The 14991-nt window shown below is 42.0% G+C and overlaps 1 protein-coding gene across 1 annotated transcript in view; it reads left to right on the top strand.

Moving 5' to 3' along the window:
• The window catches only part of TTC21B (tetratricopeptide repeat domain 21B), a 3240027-nt gene that overhangs the window by 1278821 nt on the left and 1946215 nt on the right, over window positions 1–14991 (top strand). The window contains exon 12 of the mRNA XM_044075355.1: window positions 326–455. Within this exon, the coding sequence (XP_043931290.1) occupies window positions 326–455 (130 nt within the window). The remainder of the gene's footprint in view (window positions 1–325; window positions 456–14991) is intronic.

Below are 14991 nucleotides of genomic sequence, written 5' to 3'. Positions count from 1 at the left end.
GGGGGTCTCTATATATATTTACACACACACACACACACACACACACACACAAAGTTCTGCCTGTCTTGACTAAAGCACAATGAGATTGGCTTGCTAAAGACAGAACAGTGGTTTCATGGTTAGAACAACATAGTGCATTTAATTACTGTAGATGTTAGGTTGCCTCGTTTATTGCATGCACATTTTATGGAAAGATGAATCTCAATGTACTTAATAACATGTTTTTTATTTCTTGTTTTGTAAGGATGTTTAATATTTTGTATGGCGTAATATCCTATGTATTTTGTTTCTTTATTTACTTGTTTGTTGACTTGTTTATTTTCAGTCTCCATCTTCAGGACATGCATCATCTGGACTTCTCAGACACTGCACTTCAGTATTAGAAACTATGGTGAAGATAGTACCAGGTCTACTTGAAGCTATATTTTTAATGGCCAAAGTTAAATATTTTGCAGGTAACACTGTTGCCCTTATTTCTTTCGCTACCGTTTTTACATTCAGAAACAAAATTCTGGGACCCTCATTCCCTTTTGTTTGTTTTGATTGCCTGTAGAAAGCAGTAGTATAATTTCAGTCTTTGAAATTAAAATTTTTCCTAGGTTATCAATTACTTCACCACTTGAACTGATTCTTTTAAGCCAAAAAAATTGTTATATTCACTTAGTAGCTTCTTGTCAACCAATAAGTTGTGGTAAAGTTAGTGGCAGAGGAGATTAGTTGAGAGGGCAGAAATTTAATATTTTAAGTGTGGTTATTAAAAACTACTGTTGGCTGCGTGGGCCACCCTCTAAGGCCAGAACCTCTCAGCACAATGAAAATTTAAAATGCCTCACCCAGAAACTGAAGGCAGCTTTTAAGACATACAAAACCTTCCATGAAAACAAGTTTGCTTCTGAGGCTAAGGAAAATCATACATACTTCTTCAGCTATGTTAGAAAACTAAGGAATAATTCATATTACTGCTCAGAATATATTGTAATGGCACATTATGTTTACATCCTAATGACATCACCAGCATATTGGCTTGCAACCATATAGAAAATCTTTCTGTATATATCACATTAATCACCAAGGGTCTTACTTTCAAAACCAAGGAAGTTGGTGTACCCCTGTTCTCTGCCCTGGTTTAACCCATTATGGAATTTAATGCACCCTTTGGCATATATCACGCTTGACTTAAAACTCAAAAGATATCAGAGGTTCCTAACAAGCAGAATCTCTGACCTCAAGAGTCTTAGCTGTTATGAAAGGCTGGAGTCATTCTCCCTGTTACTCAGTGTGAGATTCACTCTTAAGGGAGAACAGTGTCTTGTTTTACATGCCGTCTGGGATTTTATTATCTGAGACTTCCTTTTTCCCAGTGTGTTATGCAGTATGGCTGAATGTCGAACAAGAGATAGTTTTATTTATTCCGGATTTGGAATTTGAAATGTATAGAGAGATTCATCACCCAGTTCCTTTGCTTGCTGTTTGATAGACTCTCTTTGCATGTCAAGCAGTGCAATTCCCTTTCTACCTTCATACATAGCCTAGACAATGGATGTGTTCCCTAAAACTCTTTCTGGGACTTAAAGGCTTAGCCTTCCTTGAAAAGGTTGGTAGAGTCTGAGGGTGGTTACTGGCAGGACACACGCAGTCTAAAGATGAGTTCTTCCCCAGTCCTTACCAGTGAAAAGAAGGAAACTTACATGTGCCAGAAGTATTCCATCAGTTCCTGGACTCTGTACATTAAGACTTTCCCCTTGCAGTCATCTCCCTTGTACCAGTTAAGTTTTTATGAGTGAATGTCTCATTCATCTTGCATGGGATCCTTAATTTCCTAATTAAAATTGTAGAAAAGGATGAGGATCCCAGATTCATACTGGATAACACATCAGCTTTATGATACTTCTCAAGACATTTTAAATGCTCATTCTGTTAAGGTTCTTAAACACCATCACTAAAAAGATTATTAAGATGTATAAAGTATATTGTATTTATGGATGGGATTTTTTTCCAAAATACAGATCATTCTCAATCAAAATGGTAAAATTATTAATGTAGCAACTTTGTTTTCTGATAAAAGGCTCATGAGTAGTAAGTGTGGTAGAAACTATACATATTCACTGCTTCACGTGTAGCAACATTGTTATTTAGCATGTATGATTTTGGATCAGGGTTGTGTTTTGGACCAGATCAGGGGCATTTCACAGTGTGTGAATTAGATTGCTGTTTACAATTTTAAAAATGTTGCCAAGTTGGATAAGATTGCAGAGCATACACCGAACTGTCTTACAATGCTGTGGTGTTTCCTGTCTTGGGAAGAAGGCATGTATGTTTCAGATCAAAGTTGCATAATGGATTTAAGTTTCTGTTAAATGTAGTAGTGACGCATGACATAAGATTTATAGTGATGATGTATGCATGGAATAATAAGGAAAAACAAGGCCTTATCACTTCAAGATAAATTTTAGACACGTACACACAAACACAAAGATATAAATTAGTCGTTTTTTTGTGATGCATTCTTTGGGATGGAAAATTAGAAGTCTTTCCTGTTTCCTGCAACTTTAATAACATTTTAGGGCCATTCATAAGTGAGGGATCATGGAAGACATCTAATTTTTCATCTCAAAGACCTTTTCAGGTCAAATGGACAGAGGCTCAAACAAGTCCTGACAGGTGTTCTCAATGACTAGTTATTAAAAGTACCTCTTGCAAAGCTTCACATGGGGATTGTGCTTTGACACCTCATGAGTGTTTGGAACTAATCCACAGTTTCCAGAAATGGTAATTCTTGTTTACAAATATGCAAATTAAGAACTGCTATGACAGACAAATGTAAATAACCTTTCCACATGGCGGTTTTTATTTGCAGGACAAATAGACAAAGATTCAAACAGTCTTGACAGATATTCTTAACAATTATCTTTTAAAAATACCTCATGCAAAGCTGCACATGAGGATTGTACATTTGGGGTGTTTGAAACCAATCCTCAAATTCCTGTTTCCAAATATCTAAATTAAGAACTCCTGTGTCAGGCAAAAGTAAAAATCCTTTACATTGAAATAATCTTCATAAAAAGTCCAACATCTTATAATAGGTTCTTCAAATTATTATTGTGGAGCCATTTCTACATTCTGTCAGGCCATTGCAGCTGGTCTTACTAAAGGCTTCATATAATTTTGTAAGGTACTGAAGCAGTTAACTGGACTTTGGCAGAGTCTCAAGCTGCTTCTCGCCAGAGCATTTACAGATCAGTGCAGGAAGTAGTGTTGTAGATAAACTCAAAGGAACCAGATGTTTCCAACTTTACAAAGAGAAACTTCATGCTTAGAATAAAGCTTTACTACACAGCTTTCTGCTATTCACAGTATATGTGGTTTACAGAACCAGATGTGTGATTTAGTTAGCAGGAAGGTGATTTTAACCCACAAGTGGAAAATGGAGTGACATGCTTTTCAGGAGGTATTTCGGAGGTGCAGCAATTTGCCACATAGTTTTGCAACCGTGTTTTTCTCTGGTAGTGACTTTTACCACTTGACTTCTATGGATATTGGCTATTTTTGAGCCATTTCTGACAATAACAAGACAAGATGCTGCATCTCACTTTCTAGACTCTGAATCAATCTATCAACATGAAAAAAAACATTTTAAATTTTGCGGTAATTCATCCCCCCACAAATATTAAATGCCTTGAAGAAAACCAGAAGACCAAATAACAAGGAATCCTAATCCTTATTACAGAATGGAACAAAGTTGCTGTTTTGAGTGCCTCGCAAGGACTAGAATCTTCACTTTAGCTTATACCAAGTCTGTTGAGCTACTTGGGACTTCTAAGATGGCTTCTGACTGAGCAACATGTTGATTAGAACTCTCCCACTGGGAAAAACAAGAAATTCTTACAGAAGCCAGAAAAAGTTGTCAATGTGGGTAAAAGTCTACTACCTCCTAATATTGACACTGCCTGGAAGCTAACAAAGATATATGGAAAAAGTAATTGAAAATCGACCAGAAAGGAAGAAAAAAAGCTTTAGCTGGGAAGAACCTTACTGCCATTCAGCAGAAAGCAGTTCAAGTTGCACCTGTAGCACAGGAGATAGTTTCTAGTAATTCACAGGGGGGAACAAAATCAGGTAGATGTTGAGGTGTTTAAAATAAGAGTCCACAAAATCTGCAGAAGTAGTCGATCCAGTGTTGTCTGTTTTTGTCTGATTCAGCTATGGGTGGTCAGAGTCAATCTGAGCAGAGCTCTGACTCCTCCTTCTTCTTCTTCTCCTTTCGGCTCCCGTCAGGGGTCACCACAGCAGGTCAACTGTTTCCATTTCTTCCTGTCCTCTGCATCTTGCTCTGTCACACCAACCACCTGCATGTCCTCTCTCACCACATTCATAAACCTTATCTTAGACCTTCCTCTTTTCCTGTTACCTGGCAGCTTCATTCTTAGCATCTTTTTCCCAATATACTCTGCATCCCTCCTCAGCACATGTCCAAACCAACGTAATCTTGCCTCTAAAAAAAAAATTTAATCTGCTTTTACTGTACTTGTGTTTCTACCTACTTCATTTTACTTTTGCATCATCTTAAAAATACTCAGTTGTATTTATTACTGCTTGGTGTAACTAATTCTAAGCCTTTTGGTTTAAACACTTGGGCTTCGGACCAGTTGTTTTGCACTGAGAGGGTTTGTGGTCTGCACTGTTGTGGCAGAACAGGTAGCTTACATCCTTCTAGGTTGAGAACTGCTGATTGAGGGCTCACTGTCTGTTATTCTAAAAGTGTATTAATTCTGGTTTAAGCACTTGGGCTTTCAGGCCAGTTATTTTACATTAAGAGGGTTCGTGGTCTGCACTCTTGTGGGAGGAGACGCCGGACTCTGCCCTTCTGAGCTGGGAATTTCTGTTTAAAGGTTTATAGTGCATGCATATCTGAACTGCTTCTTACTGAAGTTGGTGTGCCTTGTTTGCTGTGGCATAGACTGGATTCGGGCCTGCTGGATATAGCTTTGTTTGTGTAACTTGAGCACTAATCCAGACATTCTCTAAAGTATTCAATTGTATTTATCACTGCTTGGTTGTAACTTGATTAAAGTGTAGCTATCATTCTAAGTCTTTTGGATTAAGCACTTAGGCTTCAGACCAGTTGTTTTACATTAGGACGGTTTGTGGCAAGCACTGTGGTGGCAGGACAGGTAGCTTTCATCCTTCTAAGTTGGGAACTGCTGATTGAGAGCCCAGTGTCCAAGTGTATTAGTTCTGGTTTAAGCACTTGGGCTTCAGGCCAGTTATTTTACATTAAGAAGGTTCGTGGTCTGCACTCTTGTGGGAGAAGAGGCTGGACTCTGCCCTTCTGAGCTGGGAATTTCTGGTTAAAGGTTTATAGTGCCTGAATATTTGAACTGTATCTTACTGAAATTGGTACACCTTGTTTGCTGTAGCATAGACTAGATCCAGGCCTGCTAAATCTAGCTTTGTTTATATGCTTGTTGTTTGCTTGTTATTTCCCTGGAACGCTAATTCCACCTAATACGCGGCTTCTCAGCTCTTCTGTGGATCACTAGTGATATCTGCATTGCTTACTGTACTTATTTCCTTGTTTCACTTGAAAGAAAGTTACTGTTTGTCGTTTTTGCATTTAGTTACTTGTAACACATTGCACTCAAGTTACCTGGCACTTGCACACTAAAGCAATTATATAAGTCCGCACTAAAAATTAAAAGCACTACACCCTCACTCCCCACTGGCCCTTGTTTTCAATTATTAAGGAATTCCCAATATTATTCTAGCATGTCCAAAGGTCAGTTGTCAATCTCCTCTCCGGTCCAGCTGGTGAATCTGGGAATCTTGAGGCAATGTTATAACTGCCTCATGTACACAGACAACCCTCTCCTCCTCCCACATAACACAAATACTTGCGAGAGATGCAGCTATTTAGCCAAACTGGAGGCTGAGCTCTCTCAACTCAGGACTGGCAAGACCAGACAGGAGGAGAAGGCAACTACACACACCACAAAACCAGCCTCACATAATGCTACCACACCACTGAATCAAACACATAAACACACAAAGACATACTCGGAGGCTCTGAGTAAAAATTTACCTAAACAGCAGAGGCCTCCAAAGCAGACACCCAAACAACTGCTACCTCAAGACACCCCACAAGCAACACATAAACCACAAAATCAGTGTGCAAAGCAGTCACAGCCCTTAAGGCCAAATACAACACCAAACATACTTGTCATAGGTGACTCCATAGTCAGACACACTGGCGTCCCACTCACCAGGCTGAACAAGGAGAGGGTCACAGTAAGCTGCCTATCGGGCGCTAGAATCCGCCACATAACACAAGCACTGGTCACTCCACGGCAAGTACAAATATGACACAGTCATTGTCCATGCTGGTGTGAACGACCTGAGACGTACCTCCCTGGACTACATGAAAAGAGACGTAGAGGAGCTCTCTGATTATATAGCCCAGGCAGGTATGACCCTGACCCTGAGCAGTATCCTTCCTTCACCAAGAATGATGCCACAATATAGAGACAAGATGATCAGCTTTAACAATTGGTTTAATGTCTGGTGTCATTCAAAGGGGATCCAGTGTCTGTCTGCCTGGGATGACATGCTTGACAAGCCACGCTGCTTCGCAAGGGACGGCTTGCACCTGTCACCCCTGGGATTCCGGATATTGGCTACGGCTCTTGCCACCCCCATAGTGCCTTTTTTAGGCAAGGCTCAAATTCTAAACCTACCACCCTAGAAAACAAAAATGGGAAGAAACTGAGGGTAATGCTGCTCAATGCCAGAAGTCTAAATCTCAAAATGCACGCACTCAAGGCCCTTGTCAGTATGGAGAACATTGATGTCTGTGCTGTAACTGAAACCTGGTTCAAGGCTCCTGAGAGCACCCCGGCACTATTAGGTTTTACCTCATATCATGCGTTCCGGCCCCAAAACCCGGACCACACCACAAAATGAGGGGGTGTATCCGTATTCATAAAGGATACCCACACCTCCAGGTTGGTGGCAACGCACGAAGCTTCGGAAACCATCCAGGTGCAACTAACCATAGGCAAAACTGCTCTACAAATTGTAGCATGCTACAGGCCACCCTCTCAAACTCAGGAACCCCACACACCCTTCCTGAAGACACTGGAGGGTATAAATGTATCTCCAAACGCCATCATATTGGGTGACTTCAACTACCCGAATATAGACTGGGAACATTACTCAAGCCCTAACTTTCTAGCCCAACGGTTCCTGGAGTTCATAAATGCCATGGAACAGCTAGTCACTGTTCCCACGAGAGGAGAAAATATACTAGATCTCATTATCACAAACATGGGGACAAAATGCTCCACACCGGAAGTATATCCCTCATTGGTGAGATCTGAGCATAAACTAATCTCACTGGAAATCCACATCCCGCCCCCACCTCAAACAAAAAAGACCACAGTGAAGAACTTCTCTAAAGCAAACTTCACACTACTCAAGACTGGTGTGGTATCCTTCAAGGCCCCTGAGCCAGTGGAAACCACAACCCAAGCTGCGGAAGACCTTACAAATGCCTTCTATGGACACCTCCAGGACTGCATGGATCAGGCAATCCCAAATAAAACCAAGACTCTTTCCACAAAGGGCAAACGTCCAGTCTGGTGGACCCCAGCCATTAACAAACTTTACAATAAGAGGAGAAAGCTATTACATGATAGAACAAAATCCATAAAAGGGAAGTCACCCCTGATCATTATTAGTAAAAAAATACGAGCACTCATAAAATCAACTAAGGCCAATTTTGAGAGAAAAATTGCCATGGATTCAAAGGGCAATCATAGGGCCTTTTTCAGCTATGTTAGGAACCTGGGTGGAAACTCCCAGATATGCTCAGAATTAGTCCAAAATGATACAAAAATCACTGAACCCACAGACATTGCCAACATACTGGCAGTCAGGTTCAGTGCAAACTTCACCCCCCTCTCCTCCCCCTAAAGGAGAGATGACTATCCCAGCGGAGTGTAGCCTCCCAGACATCTCAAATGTGCAGGTGAAAGCTGCTCTCTCTAAAGCTAAAAACACAGCATCAATGGGACCGGATGGTGTCCCCGGCTGTGTGCTACATGAGCTAAATGAGGAATTAAACCCGCACATAAGGCAAGCTGTTTAATCTCAGCCTTACCACAGGATACGTGCCCAAGGAGTGGCGTACGGCAACTGTGGTCCCACTCCACAAAGGCGGTGCCTCTACGGACCCTGGTAATTACCGCCCCATAAGCTTGACAAGTCTAGTCTGCAAAGCTATGGAGAGGATCATAATGGAGCTCATAAACAAAGATATAGGGGACTTGCAGACATTGGACCCGACCCAGTTTGGCTTCATCAAGGGCAGATCATGCCTTTTGAACTTGGTTGACTTCTTCGAAACAGTCACCAAGGCCATTGATGAGGGAAAGGCAGTCTATACAGCCTACCTTGACCTTGCAAAGGCTTTCTACACAATACCCCACTCTGGTATTGTAGAAAAACTTACCAGCTTAAATGTAAACCCATATGTCACAAGATGGGTTGCAAACTGGCTTAAGGACAGAGCCCACAGGGTTAGAGTTGCTGGCGCTATGTCAGACTCCAAGCCGGTCACAAGTGGTGTCCCACAGGGCTCGGTCCTTGGCCCCCTATTGTTCGGCATCTACTTCTCAGAAGTACAGGCCAGCATGGGAGGACTTTGGCTGACAAAGTTTGCAGTGGAAAGTGCATCGGACACGGATATCCTTCAGAAGGGACTCACGGAAACAGATAGCTGATGCCAGAGCCATGGCCTGAAGTTAAATGCCAAAAAATGTATAGTCATACCCTTCGGGAAAAACAAGGTAACCCCAAGCTACCATATAGGTGGCAATCCACTAAGCACAGAAGAGGTTATCAGGGACCTGGGGACCCAGGTTGACAGTGGCCTTTCTTTTGACACTCACGTTGCTAAAGTGGTTAGAAAGACCTTCTACATTGCCCACCTGATCATGAAGGATTCACATCCAGATCTAGTGAGGTCATTGTTCCCCTGTACTCTTCACTTATCAGACCAATGATCGAGTACAATGCCCCATTCGGGATGTATCTCACCCGACATCTGCAGCAATTGGAGAGACCCCAAAAGTTCCTCACCAAAAGGATAAAGGGACTCCAAAATCTGTCATATGCTGCCAGATTGAAGAAACTCCAGCTCTATTCAGTCGCATACCGTCTGCTCAGAGGTGACATGTGCCTGACATACAAGGCCATGTCCAACCCGGAATTAATGGACATGCTCCACCTCAAAAATCCAAATCCACCAAAACCACTAGAGCGAGCGACTTAAACCTTAGCACGGATATAAATAGGACATGCTGGAGGGATAGATTTATCACTCAGAGACTCCCTATGCTGTGGAATAAAATCCCGGTCCATGTGAGGCAGAGCACCTCGCTGGCTCTGTTCAAGAGAAATCTTGACCTGTGGATGGGAGATCATAGGTTTACCCCGGGAATCATCTCTGTGTCACTGCTGGACAGAGGCACAACAAACTAATGGGTACAGTATTTTTTCATATAAGGGGTGGCGTAAGCCACAAAACTTTGGGCTAGGCTTATAAATGCCTTAGGGCAGATAGCCTAGTTATGAACCTGTGAACCTATTCCTAATCCTGTCCATCCTCGTCACACCCAGTGCAAATCTTAACATGTTCAACTCTGCCACGTCAAGCTCTGACTCCTGCCTTTTTGTCAATGCCACTGTCTCCATCCCATATAACATAGCTGGTCTCAGTATCCTCTTGTAGACCTTCCCTTTCACTCTTACTGGTACTCATCTGTCACAAATCACTCCTGACACTCTTCTCCACCCACTCCATCCTGCCTGTACTCTCTTCTTAACCTCTCTTCCACACTCGCCATTACTCTGAACTGTTGATCCCAAGTATTTAAACTCATCCACCTTCGCCACCTCTACTCCCTGCATCCTCACCATTCCTCTATCCTCCCTCTCATTCACACACATATATTCTGTCTTAGTCCTGCTGACCTTCATTCCTCTTCTCTATAGAGCATATCTCCACCTCTCCAGGGTCTCTTCCACCTGTTCCCTACTCTCACTACAGATCACAATGTCATCTGCAAACATCACAGTCCACGGGGCTCCTGTCTGATCTCGTCTGTCAACCTGTCCATCACCATTACAAATAAGAAAGGGCTCAGAGCTGATCCTTGATGTAATCCCACCTCCACCTTAAACGCATCCGTCACTCCCACCGCAGACCTCACCACTGTCACACTGCCCTCGTACATATCCTGTACCACTCTTACATACTTCCCTGACACCCCCGACTTCCTCATACAATACCACAACTCCTCTCTAGGCACTCTGTCATATGCTTTCTCTAAATCCACAAAGACACAGTGCAACTCCTTCTGACCTTATCTGTACTTCTCCATCAACACTCTCAAAGCATACATTGCATCTGTAGTGCTCTTTCCTGGCATGAAACCATACTGCTGATCACTAATCATCACCTCCCTTCTTAACCTAGCTTCCACTACTCTTTCCCATAACTTCCTGCTGTGACTGATCAATTTAATCCCTGTGTAGTTACTACAGCTCTGCACATACCCTTATTCTTAAAAATCGGTACCAAAACACCTTTTCTCCATTCCTCAGGCATCCTCTCACTTTCCAAGATTTCATTAAACAATCTAGTTAAAAACTCCACTGCCATTTCACCTAAACACCTCCATATTTCCACAGGTATGTCATCTGGACCAACAGCCTTTCCGTTCTAAATCTTCTTCATAGCTGTCCTTAATTCCTCCTTGCTAATCCACTGCAATTCATGATTCACTATCCGCACATCATCCAACCTTCTCTCCCTCTCATTCTCTTGATTCATCAGCCCCTCAAAGTACTCTTTCCATCTGCTCGACACACTCTCCTCGCTTGTGAGTACGTTTCCCTCATTATCCTTTATCACCCTTACCTGCTGCACATCTTTACTAGCTCGCTCCCTCTGTCTAGCCAATCGGTACAGGTCCTTTTCTCCCTCCTTAGTGTCCAACCTTTTATACAACTCGTCATACGCCTTATCCTTCGCCACCTCTCTCTTTGCCATGCACCTCATCTCCTTATACTCTTGTCTACTTTCTTCATCTCTTTGACAATCCCACTTCTTCACCAACCTCTTTCTCTGTATACTCTCCTGTACTTCTTCATTCCACCACTAGGTCTCCTTGTCCTCCTTCCTCTTTCCAGATGTCACACCAAGCACCTTTCTAGCCATCTCTCTCCTCCATTACCCATAATTCCCTCATTTACCTTTTGTACTTCAGATCTCATTTACCACCTGAAGAATTCAGTCCTGTCTGTCAGGGCTTGTTGTATCAGAGTATTTTTTTCTTTTGATATTTTCATTAATAGTATACTCCTACCTCTAACAAGATATTTTTCTTAGGTGTAGTGCCAGAGCTAAGATTAGAATTTGGATTAAATTTAGATTTGGTTTGTAGAATAGACAGGATTTATAGGTATTACATTTTGTGAAGTGTTGTTTGTTTTCATCTTATAGGCTTTCAAGCAGTATTTTATATGTTTTTAGAATAATATGCTATCTGTCTCTGTGTGTGTGTGTGTATATATGTATATATATATATATATATATATATATATATATATACATATATATATATATATATATATATATATATATATATATATGTATATATATATATGTATATATGTATGTATATATATGTATATGTGTGTGTGTGTATATATATATATATATATATATATATATATATATATATAAAAATACTCTTAGTTTTTGATATATAATACCTGTAGTTGTATGTTAGTTATTGCTAAGATAGTAGTGATAGTTGACAATATGTCAGACAACCAAAAATTTAAAGTGTTCCAAGTGTGAACATAAACGTCTCCCTCAGGATCCACAAAATGCTGTGTTTTTGTTTAGTTACTGCCCATCTTTACCCAGCGTCAAGTTTGTGCACCATTTAGCTCTAGGGTTCTCCCGACCAAGAAGGATAAACTCGTAGTCAAGGGACTTCTCCCTCCGCAGACAGGGTTTGCAATTCCTGATTCGTCTTCCATGGCTTCTTCTCCAGCCAACAAGGATATGAGGCTTAAATACAGAGAAAGAAAAGAGAAAGAAAATTTGGATTCAGAAAGGTCAGGGAAGTGTTCTCCAGATCCATCGTTGCTGTCCAGGCAGGGTCTGAAAATCCTCGATGGTCGGAGGCAACAGTTTCTTGAATCCATCCCTCACCTTCTCAATACCAGTTTTGTCTGGACCCAGTGAGTCCGAGGCTACACTTACTCATCCTCCAGGAGTGGAGATATTCAGGACTACCTTCGGTGGCTTCTTCTACATGGCCATCCAGAAACGTAACTAAACAAGGTGTCAACAGGATTATGAGGAAGTTCTTGGAATGCAGATCCAGCTCGGGGTTCTCTTGGTACCATCACCTGGAAATCTACAGAGTCTTGCCCCAGCTACCCCTCTTCTTCCTTCTCTGGTCCTAGTCCACCCTTTGGACCCAACTGTCTTGGATCTGATCTGTCCCCAGAGTGCCTTTGATGGAGCCAACAGTCAGTTACTTTGATTCCGACAACTTCCCTTCATCTTTCAGCGGTGATATATTTGGAGCTGGAAGAGGATCTGAGCCAAACTATTGGGGCCAGGGTTCAAGGAGATGGATCCACCCTGAAGTTGTCAAAGTCATCCCTTCCCTTTTGATTCTCAGCACTCGATAGCTCAGCTTCAGGGTCATGACCTATCTGCTCTGAGGTATCTCTTCTGTCTGAGAGTAGGAAGACGCCTATGCAGCTGATGGTGATCTTGGCCTTTTGAAAGGTCCTATTAATTCCAGGGGAAAAGTTACTTGCAGTCAGTTTGGTTCTATCTGAAGCCTGTCAGAAATTGGCTTCTACTTCCCATGAGCATGTCAGACAGGGACAGTTGGTACCAGAGGCTTCTTAGGCTGCATGTTGCATTAGCTCCCATTTTGATTTGGAACCTTCTGATCTTTCACTGGAACCAGTTCATAAACTGAAGTGCAGATTAGACGCACATAAAATCTTTTCCAGAGTCTTTCATTGAAGATATAGACTTGGGTGAAGGCAAAGCACCCCCTAGACCTCCACCTCCAAGAAGACATTACCTTCAGTGACATCCCTGACTTGATGAAACACAGAGGGGGATGAGCCACTGATAATCCTTCACCCGATGAGTGTGTTCATGGAAGCCTTTGGTTCTGACTTAGCATAGTCTTGAGTAGTGCCACCAGTTGACCCACTCATTGACTTTATGGCTCAACTGGCATGAAAAGCCCCTGACATTGTGGAAATAATTTCCGAAAAAAGCTGATAGGATATTCATAGGTTCATAGGTTGGTACTAGGCTATTGGCCCTTGGGCCTATACAAGCCTAGCCATAACAATTGCCTGGCTGTTACTTCCCTGGTCCCCCTATTGGTAGTACTAAAGGAAAGAAAACATTGGAGAAAAGGTCCACTGGTGGATATGAGGGTTGTAGCAACAGCCACTGAAAAGGAACTGTCTGAAGAAAGTTTCTAACCCCATCCTCCTAAGAGGGAGTCTAGGTCTATGGACTGGTCTGGAAAATGGACATGTACTTCAGTGACTTTCACACTTAAGAGCACTGAAATTATTTAGCCCATGTCAGCAGATTTCAGAGATCTGACTAAAGAGCTTTCCAAGCCTCTCTTGCATAACCTACAGAAGACCCTGCATTCCTACCTTTTCACCCTACATTCCTACCTTTCCACCCTACAGTCTGCTTCCAAAATAGCCATGTGACTACTTTCTAACACAGGCATGACTAAAGCAGCAAATACTGACTTCCCTATACATCGGTATGTGTAGATACATCTCAATGGTTTTGTGGAAAGCTTTAAGATGTCCTTTGTCACTGACCCGTTTGATGTCTCCACTCTATTTGGACCAAAAGTAGAAGACTTGTTAACTAGGAGTCGTCAAAATGGTAAGACTATATCTGCAGTGGGAATCAGTTTCTCCACTCTGCAAAGAACCTTCTCTAGGAATCAGAGGGCTGGGAAGAAACTTTGGTTCCGTAAATCAGAGTTGTTATGACAGCCCTGGGGGTAACCCTTCTTGTGACAGGGGAGTAGGCATCTACAATGTCTGTCAACCTAGAGGCAGACACATGGGCACCAGAAGCTGTTGAAGATTGGAGGGGGTGGAGGGTGAGAGGGGTTCTTAGTGAACTAAAAAGGGCAATTTTTTATAACTATTTATTACCACAACATAGGTTCACTTGGAGAACATTTTAAGCTTATCCAATTCCCTTTTGGTGCTTGAATTAACATTTTCTAATTGGTCTTACCTATCCCATGGCAGATAATTGTATATTAGCACTAGTGAGAATAACTGTGATCATACCATAGATCAATGCTGCTTTGATACTTCTCTCACCAGAAACTCAGCAACAGCATGAATAGCAAGTTGGTTCCTGAGAAGCAGGAAAGAGTTTGTCTGGTGATCAGTAATCTCATCCCAGCTGTTGCAGGGCTCTTTAGGGTTGTTGCAGCCTTTCCACAGTAAATGTCCTGGATAGCATGTACAGCAACTCATCTAAGGAGAACTAAGCTGTGCAAATTGTGTAAAGTAAAACCTAAAGAGGCTTCCATCAAAATAGCAACCAGATCAATCATGTAAGTCACATTCACACTGCCCAATCCGATATGGTCAAGAATAAATGTCCTTGTCTTACTTAGGAGCAAAACAATAGCACTAATACTAAACTGGCTCTGAAGAAGCAGTTTCCAGACTTTCAAGAGACTGGTAATCCCTAGGAAGACTAGGAAATAATGTCCCTCTGCTCTTTTTTCGTATCACAACAAAACAGAAGCACTCCTCTCAGTTGATCCCTGAGAAATTGTTTATATGCTCTCCGTTTGAGTATTTCTGCCTCAGATGTTGCAGATTCTAAAA

Source organism: Protopterus annectens, chromosome 6.part1 (assembly GCF_019279795.1).
Source record: "Protopterus annectens isolate FY-2018-M chromosome 6.part1, PAN1.0, whole genome shotgun sequence".
Classification (NCBI taxonomy): domain Eukaryota; kingdom Metazoa; phylum Chordata; order Ceratodontiformes; family Protopteridae; genus Protopterus; species Protopterus annectens.
This window is presented reverse-complemented; position numbering and strand designations above follow the sequence as displayed.